Source organism: Lissotriton vulgaris, chromosome 8, assembly GCF_964263255.1.
Source record: "Lissotriton vulgaris chromosome 8, aLisVul1.2, whole genome shotgun sequence".
In the NCBI taxonomy this organism is placed as follows: domain Eukaryota; kingdom Metazoa; phylum Chordata; class Amphibia; order Caudata; family Salamandridae; genus Lissotriton; species Lissotriton vulgaris.
In genome coordinates, this window is record NC_141696.1 from 439,527,428 (window position 1) to 439,544,759 (window position 17,332).

The 17,332-nt window shown below is 46.2% G+C and overlaps 1 protein-coding gene across 8 annotated transcripts in view; it reads left to right on the forward strand.

Annotated features, from left to right (window-relative positions):
* Nucleotides 1-17,332, forward strand: part of CRACDL (CRACD like) — a 612,462-nt gene that overhangs the window by 494,140 nt on the left and 100,990 nt on the right. For all 8 annotated transcript variants that reach the window (XM_086934213.1, XM_086934214.1, XM_086934210.1 and 5 more), the window contains one exon: nt 353-1,949. In XM_086934213.1, coding sequence (XP_086790339.1) covers nt 353-1,949 — 1,597 coding nt within the window. The remainder of the gene's footprint in view (nt 1-352; nt 1,950-17,332) is intronic.

Consider the following 17,332-nt stretch of genomic DNA (forward strand, 5'->3'; position numbering starts at 1 on the left):
ATTATCTACCCCTTTATTTTAAAGGCGTGTCATGGCTCAGAGATGTTATATACTGTCTGCATTTATAGTACTATGTTTTAAATTCTTCCACAGTATGCTTTGCATAGAAAAAATATATAATTGCTTATAGTAAAGAAATTAGCAATTTTCCTTTCCAAAGTGTGCCTTTTTGATCAGTGACATGAATAGTATATTTACCAGGGCTTCCAATTTCTGATATGTAAGGGTAGTGATTGATTAACACAGCAGAAGTGTTATTATATCATAATCATGCTAATATTAAAATAAAACATAATTTGAAGGTGTACCAAAGCATATAATCGTAGTTAATCTCTAATACCTTTTCTTACAGAAATCTCTTTCTGGGTCTCTCAATGACTTAAGCTCCACTCCAGAAGAAGAAATAGACGAGGGCGACAGAAAGGAAGCAGTTCAGGTTCTAGCATGGGAGAACACGGAGTCTAGCGATCAGGGAGTGGAACACTCAACACAGACATTGACTGGCAAATCTGGCTTGCATGACTTCAGTATGCCCCAGCTCTCCCCCCATGCAACTACAGAAGTAGAGCTTTCCGTTCCTGCCAGTGATAAGTCTGCCTCTAGTGAAGTCTCCAATGTCACTGTGGTGGAACTACATTGTGAAAGGAGTGATTTTTCTGACCCTTTTGTTTTGGAATCTGAGGAACATGTGCACAGTGACCTAGGAGATGTGAATAAAGGCACACCAAGTGGAAAGGATTCATTTAAGGTCTATAGTATCTCACAGAGGAACATGCATGGGAGTGCAATACAAACACTACAGACTGAGAGCAAACTGCAGCCTCAGAATCCCTCTTCTAGTGATTTTTCCTTTACAAAAGACAGCACAAGTGCACAGTCTTTACTTGCTTCCATAATAGAAAGAAATAATGCTGTTAGTGATGCTACATCACTGTATATTTCACCCACAGAAAGTGTAAGTTCACTGAAAGATCCATCAACAGTGATGTCTGATTTTGGCCAACAAATTTCTAGGAGATCTTCTCGCAAGCACTCAGAACATAACGTCAATGTAAATAATTCACCTTCTTCTGTTACTCCGTCAATGCCATCGCAGTCTTTCAAAGTGGGATCTAAAAGCAGTCAAGCTCCACTTTCATTCAAAAGGGAAAGTGGTGTGTCTGTGAGCCAGCTAGGAAACATCACAGAAAATAAGGCAAGTGTGCCCAATGAACTTGGTACGCTAAGGAAATTTTCAGTATCATCAGCTTGGGAGCGACCAAAGACTGGCACTTTCAACATTAAAGGAAATCCTGAAAATCGTTTAAGTGTAAAATCCCCCATATCTAAATCTGATATCCCTATTTCAGGAACTGAAACATATAAAAGGGACGGAGAGCACATTTCAGAATACTTTGAAAAAAAGACTTGCACCAAAATTCAAGGGCCCCCCTTAGACTCTGAACTTAGACAAGAGGAGAAAGGTGCACCGGTTTGTGTTACTCAAACTATTACTGCAGCACCAGCTGTAAATGATTCATTGGTATACCTACCGTGTCAGTCTGATTCAAAAGACCAAAATCCTTTCCAGGTGAAGCTTCGATCGACTTCATTATCCTTGAGGTACCGCAGTGGCTCCCCAGCAGAAACAAAAGGAACAAAAAGATATAGTGCAGAAATTAAGGTGGAAAAGGAGGCGTACAGCCCAGTAACAAAAGATGAGCCCATACAGATCAAAAGAACTGAAGCCATTGTAGATAGCCCATTAAACGAGCTTGGAAAATCAAAGGCAAAGTCACATGAAAATATTGAAGCAAAGCCTCCACTCCCAAGAAAACCTGCTCTGCAACTTAAAGCTGCTTCAGTCACTACAACAGACGTTGAAAACCTGGATAGATCTTCTAAATCTACTGATTCCCGACCTGAAAGCAAGGATACAGAAAAAAGACCAGGTTTTTTTAAGTTTGCAGGTAAGAGTTTTTATACCCTGCTACATTTCCTAAATGGCATCATGTGTATTCACTCTTACAATCACATTTTAAATCACATTTTACAAAGGTACTTGAGGCAGTCGGACATACAGTCATAGAATAGGCAAACATCCACCCATTTTCAGATTGTTTAAAGTACTTGCCTTGAAATTCTTCTACACATGAGTGAGGGTTATACAATAGGGTTGTGTTTCTGACTTTTATCGTAATGTGGCTGCTTAAAATATGTTCATGTAATGTGGAGGAAGCAACAATATTCCTTTTTATTCAAACTTCTAGGTTATTTGGTGGGTGCTGTATTAGGGTGACCACCTCCTTCCAGGTCATTACTGACACTGTTTGCAGTCCTGAACTTTCTTGTGATCACCTAATGCATTATTTGTGTTGTAGTCTTGCTTTGCTTCCATTGAACTATTTAGACTAACTCCTCTGAAAATAATGATTTGTAAATGTAAGGTTCAGGACTAGTGACAGTGTCCATAATCACATGGATCCTTCGCTCCATGGTGTCATGAGACTGCTTCGGGGGACAGCAGTTAGTATACATGACATAACTGTCATCTTGCTGTGATCTTATGTGATACATGCATGATTGACACTCCAGGGTAGTCTAATTACATGTGTGGCTGAATTAGATGATTGTGTGACAGCAGTGAAGTAATGTAGTATACATGTTGACATGTATATAATATGAAGTCAATCTAGCTTTGTTAGCGACCTGCTCTAGAGGGGAACATATGCTAATATTAAGACTGCCTGAAGTGTGTGGGGTGACTAAAGGTGGTAGAGAAGGTGTCATTCTTAGAAACACCTGGATGGCAAGGATCCATATGTCTCCTCCTTGGAGATCAGCACTAGAATAGTTGTGAAGGGCTGGGGTTGAGGTTTTGGATACTTTGATAATATGTGCAGTGGTAGGCGTTAAGATGTCCTGTCAGACCAGTATTAAGTGTCTCCATTCATTTGGAAAATGTATCCAATCAACCATCATTGTACAGTTTTTTAAAGATGTTTTTTTATTTCATTTTAACACATAAACCATGGAAGGCATTGTAGTCACGTGCCATTTGCACTAGCAACCTCTCAGCATCAAGGGATATGCAGAATTACATAAAGATCTGAAATACAGTTCTTTCCACTATCCATGTAGCAATAGGCTAAAATCAGTACATTGCATATCAAAGAACATAATGTTCACAATCGATTCATCTGGCTAGAAGCCCTGCAGGGTGTTGCCCGTGGACTTTTCTCCATTGTCCTCATTGTACAGTTAGCCTAGCTTCATGCACATGCCTTACTACTCTCGTCTGTGCTTCACTGCAAAGTAAAAGTTTATGTTTCTTGCATCTGCAGATGCACAGCTGTACTTTATTAGCCCTAGCACCCAATGGAGGTAAAAACAACAATATTGCTTTCACCCCTGAATAGCAGTCCAAATGTTGGGGGGAAAGAAACAAAGTCATGTATAATTGGCCTAGATCCCTCAAGACTTTGAACTTAAAAACCTGTGTTACATTGTCTAAGTGCTCTGCATAAAACCATAGCACAACAGTACTGTCACAGTCCCCACCCCCTTGGCCTCCAATTTAACAACCATGTGACTCACCTCCGAGACCTGCTTTTCTGTATTGTCCACATCTATACTGCTTTCCATCAGTAAGAAGTTGTCAGTGGTCGTTGTCATAAATTCCCTATCCTCGAGCAGTTCACATTGAGAAGATGCACTCCGGGTCAGTGCTACTAATCGCTGATCATCTTCATCCACTGGAAAGTCACAATGTCATCAGGCAGAAGTGGAGCATGGAAAAAAGAATTCCTTTTGATCCTGTTACTTATTTTCATTAGAGGGCATTGTGAAGAACACAGGTTAGTCCAGAATTCAGTCCTACTGGTACCTCACAGGTATCATCTAGCCCCCACCCTCAAATCATCGATGTGGTTATTGAGCAGGAGGACATAGCTGGGCCGATGATCATGCCTCCTCTCCCTCTTAGCTAAAAGTTTGGATACTTGTATATAGCCTCATAAGACAAGTTATAATAGTCTATTATAGGAAGTCACGGTGCCTCTCTGCACTTTTCAATGTTTAATTTTCACTTCACGTAATGTGATGGATACATCTGTTTAGTGATAAATCTTAATTACTCACTACAACTTATGTTTTCCAGTATTAGGGTGTCTTGCATAGATTCACATGCCTGAATCATTCCCCAACGTCGGAGTGGGAGTCCAACGGTACATGAAAAAGCAATAACATGCAATAATATCCTTGGAAAAACTTGGTAATAACCAACCAGGAAGTAAGTAGCCCAAGCTACAAGAGTAAAAACTTCCACACTCATGACTATCCTAGTCATTTTGTATAGTCCAAACTGCAGCCAATCAGGCGACAGCATCCACCAGAATGTTCTCCCCAGAGGTTCAGGCTCTCAGATTTTCTACTGCACGTCGTGTGAAGGGAGTCTCCCTGAGCTCTGCTCAGTTTTCTTCAATTCTTTTTTCATTATATAACAGTTTTGTAATGTCTTCTTACACAAAGTCTATCTTCAGACCCTGTGTCACTTGTGGAAAGCTGAGACCTTTTCCTGTGAACCCTCATGACGAGTATATGGACCAGCACTCTGCCTGTCTCTGACATGGTAGGAGGAGAAGGGGTTGTTCTTGTGATTAGACTATACCCCCCTTCTGATGTGGGAGGATTTTTTAGTTTGTCCTGCACATTAAGGTTTTAAGTGATGCTTCTCCTCTACTTCACCAGCTGTTAAGGGGTTTCTGGCCTTCTTTGAGTCTGCCTCCCACATCTGCGTCCACGAGATTTACTCTCAGGCGTCTAGACTCACTCTGCGCACTTTTCTACGTGAAAATGTGCCAGCTTGTCGACGATATGGTCGATGTACTCTCTGATGACAATCTCTGCCGTCACTGGTGTTATGCGACGACAACGGTTCCAGGCATTCGTCGTCGATAGTGAGGACAGTGCCCTATTGTCCACTGCAGGCTCGTCGACCACTGTGAGTTTAGTCGATGGTAAATTTAGTCGACAGTTGGCCTCTTCGACGGTAGGCTCGTCGACGGTAGGCTCGTCGACGGTAGGCTCGTCGACGGTGGGCCTCGTCGACGGTGGGCCTCGTCGACGGTGGGCCTCGTCGACGGTGAGCCCTGTAGACGGTAGGCTCGTTGACAGTGAGCTCTGTAGACGGTGAGCTCTGTAGACGGTGAGCTTCGTCAACATTCAGCTTCGTCGCCAGTTGGCTTTGTTGATGGATGACCCTGTCAACTGTTGGATTCGTCGACGGTTGATTTCACGCACTGTTGACTTTTATGCACAGTGCTTTTGTAGACAATTTATTTCGTCGACAGCAGCTTTCCGCTACATCCCCGTGATGGCGTGATGGCTTTTTACTTCCGCTATTATTCTTCTTGGACAGCACATAGCCGTATGAACATGTTTTTTCTTCAGATCAGAATGATATATTTCTGACAGGCTGCCACGTTCTGTACCATGGCGAGATTACGTCTTCTCTTACAACTGGATTTTTATTGCATCACCTCCGGTGAATATTGGAGTTTTTCCCCTTCTTATGAAGAGAGCGGCGAATCGCTTTCCCCTCGTCCTGAGGGAAGAGGTCTGTTTTTCTCTATGATTTAAAAAAAAAAACACAGAAACAAGTTCGTTCAGTTCCTATCATAGACTTTATTTAGCAAGAAGGTGTTCAACTCATGCAGAGGCCAAACTCTGTGCCGGCGGGTTTTTTCCACGCCTCGACAAGAAATGTGAAGCTCCAGACTATTCACCTGCTTGTCTAGTCTCTCAGCCTAACCCTGACGCAGTCATTACTCAGGCAGCACAGCGATTATCTTGCAATCCAGTTGGGCAGGTATGCCGCCAGATGTGCTTTGACGTGTTGGCGCTGGTAGAATATATTCCAGAATCCTCCAAGCCTCACGCTTTAAAGATCCTGCAGGAGAGAGAGAGAGAGAGAGAGAAGTCCATCAGAAATAATGCACTGTGCAGCGGACATTGCGTGTACAGGTTTTTCGACAGCTCGCAATAGGGGCAGTCTGGCAAAGACAATTTTGCTTCAATGCTTTCGCTAGGAGGTTCAAACTTCAATAATTCACTTGCCTTTTCATAGAGGATCCCTCTCTGGCAAGCATGTTGATGAGGCACTGCAGACCATCTTAAAGGACACAGATACTGCCTGCACACTCGGGACTCTCCAGTATAGAATCGCAGCCTTTTTGTGGTGCTGAGGACTTAGCTCCACGTCCTATTTTCAAGGGAGTTCCATCCAGTATTGGCTCCTACAATCAGAACCAATAGCGTTGCTCAAATCAAACGCAGTCACATAGGCAAAGTACCAACAGGTCCTACATAGAAAATCATCGTACAGCCGAGGCAACTCTTCTAAGAAACAATGGATTACCTTGGAGCCCACCTTTATTCCCTCCAAAAACGTCGGAGGTCTAATCTCTCACTTTTATTCCAATTGGTCAAAGGTGACAGAGGACATTTGGATTTTTTTTAAACGTCGTGTCCAAGGGCACGCTCTAGAATTTGTCAAATTTCCCTCTTTCTACATCTCCAAAGGGACCTCCACCTCCTCATCTACGGGAGTCGTTTGCACAAGTGTCTATATGGATACAAACAGGGACCGTCGGAGTGGTTCCGAATCTCCAACAGAGTTAGGGTTTACTCTCAGTTCCTCATTAACAAGCAAATCAGGAAAGTAGCGCCTGATTTTAGATCTTTGCTCAAACTTTACAGATGTTGTACCTCAAAGTCTTAAAGTTCTTATGCCAGAATGACTTTATAACTACACTCAACCTCCAGGATGTCTATTTTCATGTGCCAATCCTTCCTAAGCTCAGGAAGTGGCTACGCTTTACAATAGGTACAAAACATTTTCAATTAAAGTCCTACCTTTTGGACTTTGGTCCGCTCCACATGTCTTTACTTAGATCCTGGCACCAGTGGCAGCTTATCTACGTCTGCAAGGCATACAAATTTCTCATTACTGAGACTATTGTATAATAAGGAATCGCTCTTATTTACAAGCAGTCCAGCATACCCAGACTTGTCAGTCACGGTTTCAAAACCTGGTTTTTAATAAATCATGACAAGTCCCAACTAGTCCTAGCTCCGATATGAACATTTCTCGGAGCATCAATCAATACACTCTTAGCAAAGGTGTTTGTCTCACACAAATGACTGGCCTGCAGCTCCCATTTGGTGGTTCTTCTACGTAAAAAAAGGTCAGTTTCAGTAGATCCTCAAAGTCATTCCTGGCCACGGCCTCCACCTGCATCCCGTTGGTTCCCAACTACAGATTACACATGAGAAAAATGCTAGAGGAGCCAGACAAGCAGTGGTTGTAAGTCTCCCGTTCATTCGAAGATCTCATTCAAATCACTCCTCGGATGCGAGAGGCCTTTTATTTGGTGGGTACAAGAAAGAAATTTGTAGAAGGGGAGTGCGTTCCTTCAAGAGGCTCCAAATTACACAATCTCCACAGACTCATCCCTTGAGAGTTGGGGAGCACATCTTCAAGGGCTGAACGTCAGCGGGAATTGGAGCCCTCAAGAAAAGGCTAGGCACATCAATCTGCTAGAGCTAAGTGCCATCTTCTTAGCCCTCAAATCCTTTCGTGCAATTCTTCAAGGGGCCACAGTATTGGTTCGCACAGACAATACTACAAGTATGCATTACTTAAACCAACAGGGAGGAACGAGGTCGCTTCTTCTATCTCAGGAAGCCCAAGAGACATGGGTTTGGGCGATATGACTCCGGGTCAACCTCTTGGCTGTTCATGTGCCGGGAGTTGCAAATGTGCTGGCGGACACCCTCAGCAGGTCATCGGTGTCCAACCACAAATGGGAACTGCAAAAGCCAACAGCGGATGGAATCTTCCAGCCGTGGGGTCATCCTGATCTGGACCTCTTTGCAACCAAGAAAAATAGCTAATGCCTGTTCTTTGCAAACTGGCATCCCCACAGGAACTCTCAGGGGAATGCGTTTTCGATCGACTGGTCTCAAATATATGCTTACGCCTTTCCTCCGATACCGTTGGTTCCCAGAGTTCTCCAGAAGATAGAGCTGTGTCGCTTGATTCTCATCTCCCCCAGTTGGCCTCGCCAGTACTGGTTCACCGAACTTCTTCTCCTCTCAGAGTGCGCTCCAATACAGTCTCGACCAATACTGAATCTCCTCTCCATTCAGAATGGTCAAATTTGCCATCCGGATCCGGCTTCTCTAAAAATAACAACTTGGAGCATGAGCACCTTGAATTCGCTCATCTGAATATCTCTGCGGAGTGTAAGGAGGTACTGGCTAACGCACGAGCACCTGCTACAATAAAGACATACAGACTTAAATGGAAAAGATTCTGCATTTGGTGTCAATCTGCTGGGGTTCACCCATTTCATGCAACGCCGGACCAGATATTACCTTTTTTCTTGCACTTAGCAAGATCAGGCTTATCTCATGCAACATTGAAGGTCTTTTTGGCAGCTATTTTAAGGTACCATCCGGATGGGTCCACCTCTCTTTCTTCTTCAAGAATACAACAGTTCTTTAAGGGACTATTCAGAATGTTTCCTCCTGTACGTCGTCCGCCTCCATCATGGCATTTTAATGTAGTATTAGCGCAGCTCATGCACCACCCAGTTGAGCCAATTAACAGGGTGTATTTCAAATTCCTAACATGGAACGTTTCTCTTTTGCTAGCGAAGAGTCAGTGATGTTCAAGCTTTCACCGTCAATTCACCTTTCTTACAATTCACGTCCAATTCTGTGGTGCTTTGTACAAACCCAAAGTTTATGCCTAAGGTGCCTTCGGGTTTTCACCTGAAAGAACCAGTCATCTTAAAGATGTTTTTTCCTATTCCGCAATCGCCTGCGGAGAGGGCATTACATGCTCTTGAAATCAGAAGATGTTTTAAAATTCTGTTTACAAAGGACCTCTGAATTCGCAAATCCGATCAACTGTTTGTTGCCTATGGAAAGATACGGCAAGGACAAGCAGTGTCTAAACAAACCATAGCTAGATGGATTTCTGCAGCTATTGACTTTTGCCATCTACAATCTGGAAGACCTTTACAGACAACTCCAAGAGTTCACTCTACAAGAGCTGTTTCTTCCTCGACTGCTATTTTCGCTGGAGTTCCTCTTCGCAAATCTGCAGAGCAGCGACTTGGTCCAGCAGACATACTTTCACCAAGCATTATTGTTTGGATGCTGCCAGCTAGGCTGATACGTCGGTGGGTTAAGCGGTTCTATGCAATCTTTTCAGATAAGATGAGCCTCTGTTTTCCCTCCTCCTCTGTACTACTTTCCAGACGCTTATTCCATGCCTATATTGGGTGCATTCTCATGTGATTGCAAGTTTTTTCATGCATATATGAATGTTGGCATTTTATTATGTAAATGTATATACTTGCTATGTACAAACTATGTTACAAATGGCGTCTTCCAAGCATTATTTCGGTACTGCTATCTATTCTGATTCAGGCATGTGAATCTATGAAAAAGACACCCTAATACTGGAGAAGAACAATAGTTACTTACCTGTAATCTGTGGTTCTCCAGTATTGGTGTCTTTCATAGATTCACATGCAACCCGCCCACCTCCCCTCAGAGGCTCTTGGCTAGGAAGTTTTTAGCTTCACTCCTGTGCGAGAAAATCTGAGAGCCTGAGCCTCTGGGGAGAACATTCTGGTGGGTGGCGTTGCCTGATTGGCTGCAGTTTGTACTATACAAAATGACTAGGATAGTCATGAGTGTGGAAGTTTTTACTCTTGTAGCTTGGGATACTTTACTTCCTGGTTGGTTATTACCATGTTTTTCCAAGGATCTTATTGCATATTATTGCTTTTTTATGTACCGTGGGACTCCCACTCCGACGGGGAATGATTCAGGCATGTGAATCTATGAAAGACACCAATACTGGAGAACCACAGATTACAGGTAAGTAACTATTGTTCATATTTGGTCTCTTACAGCCTTGAGAAAACCCTAGAATGTTAAGCTGAACAAAGGCCACAACACGTGTCTCCTGCGGATTCAACTTGGATTTCGAAACAATATGTATTATTTGGAATAACATAAACTGAAACACATGGGAATTTTCACCTCAAATAAAATGAAAATCGCAAAGATTCAACAAAGGAATCTGTATTGATTTATTCATGGGTAGATCTATTTTTTCTTATTTTACAAGATTGCAATCACTGAGGTACAGTGGGCCCAAACCTCAAATTCTGATCTACCCCACCGCTGTGCATTACGGGTATTACTCTACAGAGTGAGAGTGCTGGACCTTGGAGCCTACTACTATATTTCTTATGTCTGTGGTGGATTTGGTACAATCAGGCAGCTCACTGGCTTCGTCATCTCTCCCACTTCTGGGAGAGCATGCATATCAGCAGTTCCAGCAGGGTCTTCTATTTGACTTCTGGTGTCTGATTAGCAGATACATCTCCAATGAGGTTGCTAGTTCACATATCCAATGGCTTTAGATGGGAGTCTTACAGAAGGCTGGATCACCCATGGAACAGGTGGGCAGGTGCTTTGCAATTGGTGCAGCCTTGCTTGGCCCAATCTCATCCTGGCAATGCACAGGTCAATTTCGATGAGGCAACAAGGTCACTGACTTGGATCACTTCTCTCCGACAAAGTGGCTTGGTTCTGGCCAAGATTTATTCTGGCACTGCGGTTAAGGTCAAGCCGTGATTTCTCTTAGAATTGCAGATAAGGTCTTCTAGCAGTTTCTTCTAGCACAGTGATGAAGGTCCAGGGATTTCTTCTGGCACAACACCAGGATAGTCCACTCTCTCACAAACCCTAGCACATACTGGACTTTGGTTGTCGTTGGTCATGTTGCCACATTTTCTGATAGGAACCAGGGGTGGAGAGTCTGTTACCCACCAACACCAGGGCACAAAGATCACTCTCTGCAGCCCTACTCTTCTACCTGAACCCACCAGTGCTGGGGTCATGCTGCAATTTGTCCCTCCTGCGCTGTCACTCTTCCTGCCGGGCTCGCTGCTTATTCCAGTAAGGTCAGACTCCAGGTAACGCTCATTCACCTCTGGGAAGCTGGCTGTCAGGGAGAGACCAGCTCTTTTTGCACAGCAGTCCTCGGAGTACTCTATGGAACAAAGCCTTCTGTAGTAGGGGATCTCTGTGTATAGTCATAATCTTGTGAATAGTCCCACCCATGTGTGTGGACCCCGGAGCAATCGAAATAGTCTCTTAAGCTGTCTTCTGCAGTCTGCATAGACACTTAAGAGAAAATCAAAGACAAATAATGCAGCCTAAAACTACATGGCTACATTGGCCAGCACTTCATCTTGAAGTGAAAAGGATAGCCAAATAATACTAAAAATTACACATTTTGCTAAGTTTCACACATAGAGAAACTCCCCTTCACAAAAATCCTTGTCATGATAGAGAGGAAGGGTTGGACAGACAAGCCCCCATGGGCTGACATTATGTGTCTGGAAAACTGATACTGTGCCTTTAAGGAACTCTCCAGAGACCCTCGGTATCCCAGGATGCACAGCCAAAGGCCTTTTACTTTCCGTTCTTTTTTCCAACTCCTGCTAGCAGGACCCTGGAGCATTGAGCTCCGCCTTTTTGGGTATTTCTTCAATTCTTTGAGCTTTTCCAGTGATTTGCGTGTTTCACTCGACGTCTGGGGTCTTCCTCTTCCAGTTGGTGTCTTTTTTTACCAGTTTTGCCACCTCTATACTGTCGAAATGCCAGCTTTATTCAACAAGTGCCCTGAGTGTGGTAGAAAGAAGGCTAAATCTGACCCTCACAGAGTGTGCATACTCTGTCTCCCTTCTACCCATGTCCCTAACTCCTGTGATATCTGTCACGGTTTCTCCCGGAGGACCCTGCGTGACAGGGAGAAGATTCGTCTCCAAGGCCTGGAGCATAGGAGACATCAAGAACCAGGTGGAACTTCTCGGCATGGAGGGACTCTGTCATCATCCTCTGCCCGTGCATCGGCCTCTGGGGGGGCTCCCCAATCTAGAAAAGGCCCAGAAAAGGCACCGTTCCCGGTGAACGTATTTGATGTCGGCGTCAAGAGGTATGACTACCATCTGTTCACTGTCGACCCAGGGCTCTGGGTCGAAGCAACGTCGATGTTCGGCGTCGAGGGGTAGGATGTCGAGACCTCAGACGAGGTCGACGTAGAGGTCTTCACCGGCGTCGACACACCATCGACGTTGTGAAGAGTACCGAAGAGGCAGGGACTCTCTGTCGAGGCAACACCGCCGTTCGCCATCAACGTTGACGCAGAGGTCGAGGTCGAGGAGAGGAAGATCAACGTCAAGGCGAAGACACTCGACGTCGGGGAGTTCGTCGACGTCGAGAAGAGCGACGTCAAGAAAAGAGAAGTCGAAGAGGTCAACGTCCAGGAGGGACAAGTCGACATCAAAGAGGAAGTCAAGGCCCAGAATGGTGTCTATTGCCTATGTGGTTAGCGTTGCATCATCATCAGCGAGTCACCGGTCGCGGCGGCGCCGCCGGCGCTCGTCCTCGGAGAGATCTACCTCCAGAGCATCCTCCCCGAGGCCTGCTCGTAAGAAGAGGAGAGTTCTTAGGTCACCAGACTCTGATTATTCCCAGACCTATTCGCCCTCAAGACCCAGGACGCCCACGCCTCCTACTCTTCCGCAACTTCCTCCTCCTTCTCCACCACCTCTTCCTCCTCCTCCACCACCGCCTCGGCCTCCACACCCGAAGCCTTTGGTTCCGGCTCGGCCTCTTCTGCTTCCACAGCCTCCTGGGCCGGTGGCTCCTGCAAGGTACAGAAAGCCAAGGTCTAGATCCAGAGGGAGGCATCACTCTCGCAGCGAGCATAGATCTTTGACGAGGTCACGTCATGGTCAGCGGAGAGAAAGGCCACGGTCGAGGTACACGGACTCGTCCAGTGACAGGATATATTCTCCCACTTTGTCGGACTCTCCTCCTACGAGAGTGTCGCCAGTGGATGACATTGTGACGTTCCAGGATGTGCTGCTGTGAGGGGTAGCGAAGTTGGGGATCACACGGACGGTGCCCACTCCTTCCACCTCTGTGAAATTTGAAACGTTGCAGCGCAGGCACCTCTCTCGCCCTTTGCTGCCTTTGGTGCCAGGACTGGAGGAACCGGCCATGGAGCTGTTTCTGACGCCGGGCTCGGTGAAGTCGGCGCCATCTCGACCTCAAAAGAAGTACAGGCCCCCGGATTCAGATCAGGCGTTCTTAAGATCAGATCCTGTCCCAGATTCTGTCATTGTGACAGCGGCCAAGAAGCAGCATTCTACAGCCCCTACGTCTACGGTCCCTCCCGACAAGGAGAGCCGTCAAATGGATTCGGCAGGTAGGAAAGTCTGCAGTACAGCTGCCACCACTATGAAAGCAGCAAGTTCATCAGCGTTTTTGGGTCGGTATGGCCGCTCATTGTGGGAGTCTCTGCAGCAATTCATTGAGCTCCTTCCGAGGGACAGGAGAGAAGACTTCCAGGAGATTTTGAATGAGGGTATGATGGTCTCGAATCAGGTCATCAGTTCGACGGCAGCCGCCTTGCTCCTGGCTGCTCAAGTGTACTGCCATGGCATAAACTTAACATGCCACTCCTGTTTGCGCCTTACCTCTCTTAAACCAGAGGCTCAACAGTGTATTGCTAACTTGACCTTTTCGGGATCTACCCTCTTCGGGACGCATGCGGACGAAGAGATGGCCCGCATGAAGGCGGAAGTGGAAACGTTGAAAGCTGTAGGTTTGGAGAAACCAAAGGAACAGCGGAAGTCCTTCCGCCCCTTCCAGAGGCGTTATTCTTCCCAGAGATATCAGCGAGGGAAAGGTCGCCAAGATGGACAACAGCAGCAGCAACAACCGCAATACCAGCGACAACCCTTCCAGAAGGGCCCGAGGGGCAGAGGCGGCCAGCAGGCCTCCTCGGAGAATAAGGGCCCCGGCCGGGTCTAAGCCCTGAGGAGTTACTTCCCCCTCGTCCGTTACCCGCTCCGGTGGGGGGAAGCATACAGAATTACTTGGCAGAGTGGAGAAAAATTACTCCGGACAAGTGGGCGCTGAATATTGTTTGCAATGGATACAGTCTTCGTTTTGTCAGCCCTCCTCCAGCTATTCCACCGGTTTGTTCGCAATACCAGCTGCGCGAACTTCAAACGAAGGCTGATACCCTGTTAAGAAAAAGTGCAATAGAAGACGTCCCTCTGTCTCAAAGGGGGAAAGGGTCTATACTCCAAGTTCTTTTTGGTACGCAAAAAGGACAAAACGAGTTCAGGCCCTTTCTGGATTTGCAACAAGCAAACAAATGTATTCGCAGGGAGAAATTTTGCATGCTGTCCTTGCACCACATTTATCCTCCGCTGCAGCGAGGAGACTGGCTTTGCGCAATAGATCTGCAGGATGCGTACTTCCATGTGCCCATTGCACGGAAACACCAGAAGTTCCTGCACTTCCTAGTCGGCACCAATCGCTATCAGCACACCGTACTACCGTTTTGGTCTGAAGTCAGCACCCAGGACTTTTTCAAAATGCATGGCAGTGGTGGCAGCGCACCTGAGAAAGAACAAGGTGTTTGTCTACCCGTACCTGGACGACTGGTTGATCAATGCCTCCACCGTCCAGGAAGTGCAATTGCATTTCAACAGGACGGCCGGTCTGTTGAACCAGCTGGGTTTACACATCAACTTGTCCAAGTCCGTTCCGACGCCTGTTCAGTGCCTGCAGTACTTGGGAGCCTCCATCAATACTCTCAGGGCAAGCTTGTCTCCTTCGGAGGAGCGACGCTTATCGATCCTTCTGAAGGCTCAGGTTCTTATGTCCGTTCCATCAACGACAGTGAGGACGGTGTCTTCTCTTCTGGGGTCGATGGCTTCTTGCATCTCCCTCACACTACATGCACGCCTCCACATGAGACCGCTGCAGGAATGCCTGGAGGATCAATGGCACCAGAAACGGGGGAGCTGGGCGATAGGATCCAGCTGTCTCTACATGCTCAACAGTCCCTGAGATGGTGGTGTTCGGCAGAGAATCTCCTCAAGGGAGTTCCGTTCCACAAGGACATTCCCATACAGACTATTGTGACGGATGCTTCTCTCCACGGCTGGGTGCGCATTCGAACCATCTACAGATCCAAGGAGCGTGGTCCCAGGTGGAATCCATGTATCACATCAATTTTCTATACTCAGAGCTGTTCATTTGGCACTGAAAGCCTTTCTTCTGTCCTTCCGACCAACTTCTTGCTTGTACAGACGGACAATACGACCACAATGTATTACCTCAACAAGCAGGGTGGCTCGAGATCGCACACACTGTCCCAAGAAGCGCAGGCGATCTGGCACTCGCTGCTAGCCAGAGGACTGACGATAACGGCTACCCATCTACCGGGTGTGCAGAATGCTCAGGTGGACGCTCTCAGCAGGCTCGTCCAGGAAAACCACGAGTTGGTTCTAAACGACGAGGTGCTAGGAAATATCTTTGCAAGATGGGGCACACCAGAAATAGATCTGTTCGCCACCGCCGACAACAGAAAATGTTGAGACTTAGCCTCCAGGTTTTACCAAACGGGGACACTGGGGAATGCGCAATGGATCAGCTGGTCGAACAGCTTTCTGTGTGCTTTTAAGCCCATTACCCTGATTCCAGCAGTGTTCATCAAGCTGTCTCAATCCAGAGCGCGAATGATCCTCATTGCTCCGGAGTGGCCTCGACAGTGGTGGTTCACAGACCTGCTCCACCGGTCTCTCCAACCTCACCTGCGGCTTCCATGTCGGCCGGACCTTCTAACAAAGTTCGGGGGGCAGATGGTGCACCCCAACCTCTCATCGTTGAGTTTGGCGGCATGGCTCCTGAGGTAGTACAATATGAACACTTGACCTTGCCTGACAACTGCATGGAAATACTTAAGGAGGCTAAAATGCCATCCACAAGGACTTCCTATGCCTACAAGTGGAAAAGGTTATGCATCTGGTGCGCATCCAAGAACGCTGATCCTACCTCCTGCAAGGAAGATGTCATCCTTCCCTACCTCTTGCATTTAGCTCAATCTGGCCTTAATTTCCATTCTATTAAGGTTCACCTCGCAGCATTAACTGCGTATAGGAAATGCCCTTCACAAACATCCTTTTTCCAGATTCCTGTAATTAAAGATTTTTTGGAGGGATTGAAGAAGGTATTTTCCCCTGTTAGGCATCCTTCGCCTTTATGGAAGCTGAATGTGGTGCTGTCGAGGTTGATGAAGGAGCCTTTTGAGCCTATTCATAAGGCTTCGCTACAGCATTTATCTTGAAAGGATACCTTCCTTGTGGCTATAACATCGGCCCGCAGGGTGAGTGAGATCCAGGCTTTGTGTTGCCAAGAGCCGTATGCTGTTTTTCATGCTTCCAAGGTTGTCGTGAGGACTCCCCCTAAGTTCCTTCCTAAAGTAATGTCTGATTTCCATGTTAATAAGACGATAACTTTACCTATGTTGTTCCAACATCCTTCTTCTCCGTCGGAGAGAGGTCTCTTCATTCCTTGGATGTAAGAAGGGTGTTGAAGTTCTACTTGGATAAGACCAAGGACATTCGTAGGTCAGACCAATTGTTTGTCAATTACGGTTCAGTCAGGACTGGTCTTGCCACCTCAAAACAGTCCATCTCTAGGTGGATTGTGTCCTGTATTCAGTTATTTTACCAAAAGGCTAACAAGACCTTAGCGGGTAAGCTTAAGGCTCATTCCACCAGGGGTAAAGCGGCTATAACAGCTTTGCTACATAATGTTCCCATTGCAGATATGTGTAGGGCTGCCACGTGGAAGTCGGTCCATACCTTTGCCAAACACTACTGCCTGGATTCTGATGCCAGGGCAGACTTCATTGAGAATTCTGTTTGCACAGTAGTGGTTTTGTCTGTTTCCTTCACCGCTGGTTGGTTTGTTGAGATGGGCTTGCCATTTTATTCACAAGATTATGACTATACACAGAGATCCCCTACTACAGAAGGAGTAGTTTCTTACCTGTAACTCCAGTTCTGAAGTAGGGGTATCTCCGTGATAGTCGTGAGCGACTCGCCCTCCTCCCCGTGGATGAAACGGTAATATACTGAATGCTACAGGCCTGGCTTTATACACCTTCAAAAAGAACTGAAAGTAAAAGGCCTTTGGCTGTGCATCCTGGGATACCGAGGGTCTCTGGAGAGTTCCTTAAAGGCATGGTATCCCTTTTCCAAACACATAATGGCAGCCTATGGGGGCTTGTCTGTCTAACCCTTCCTCTCGATCATTACAAGGATTTTTACAAGGATTTTTGTGAAGGGGCGTAAAAAAAGACACCAACTGGAAGAGGAAGACCCCAGACGTC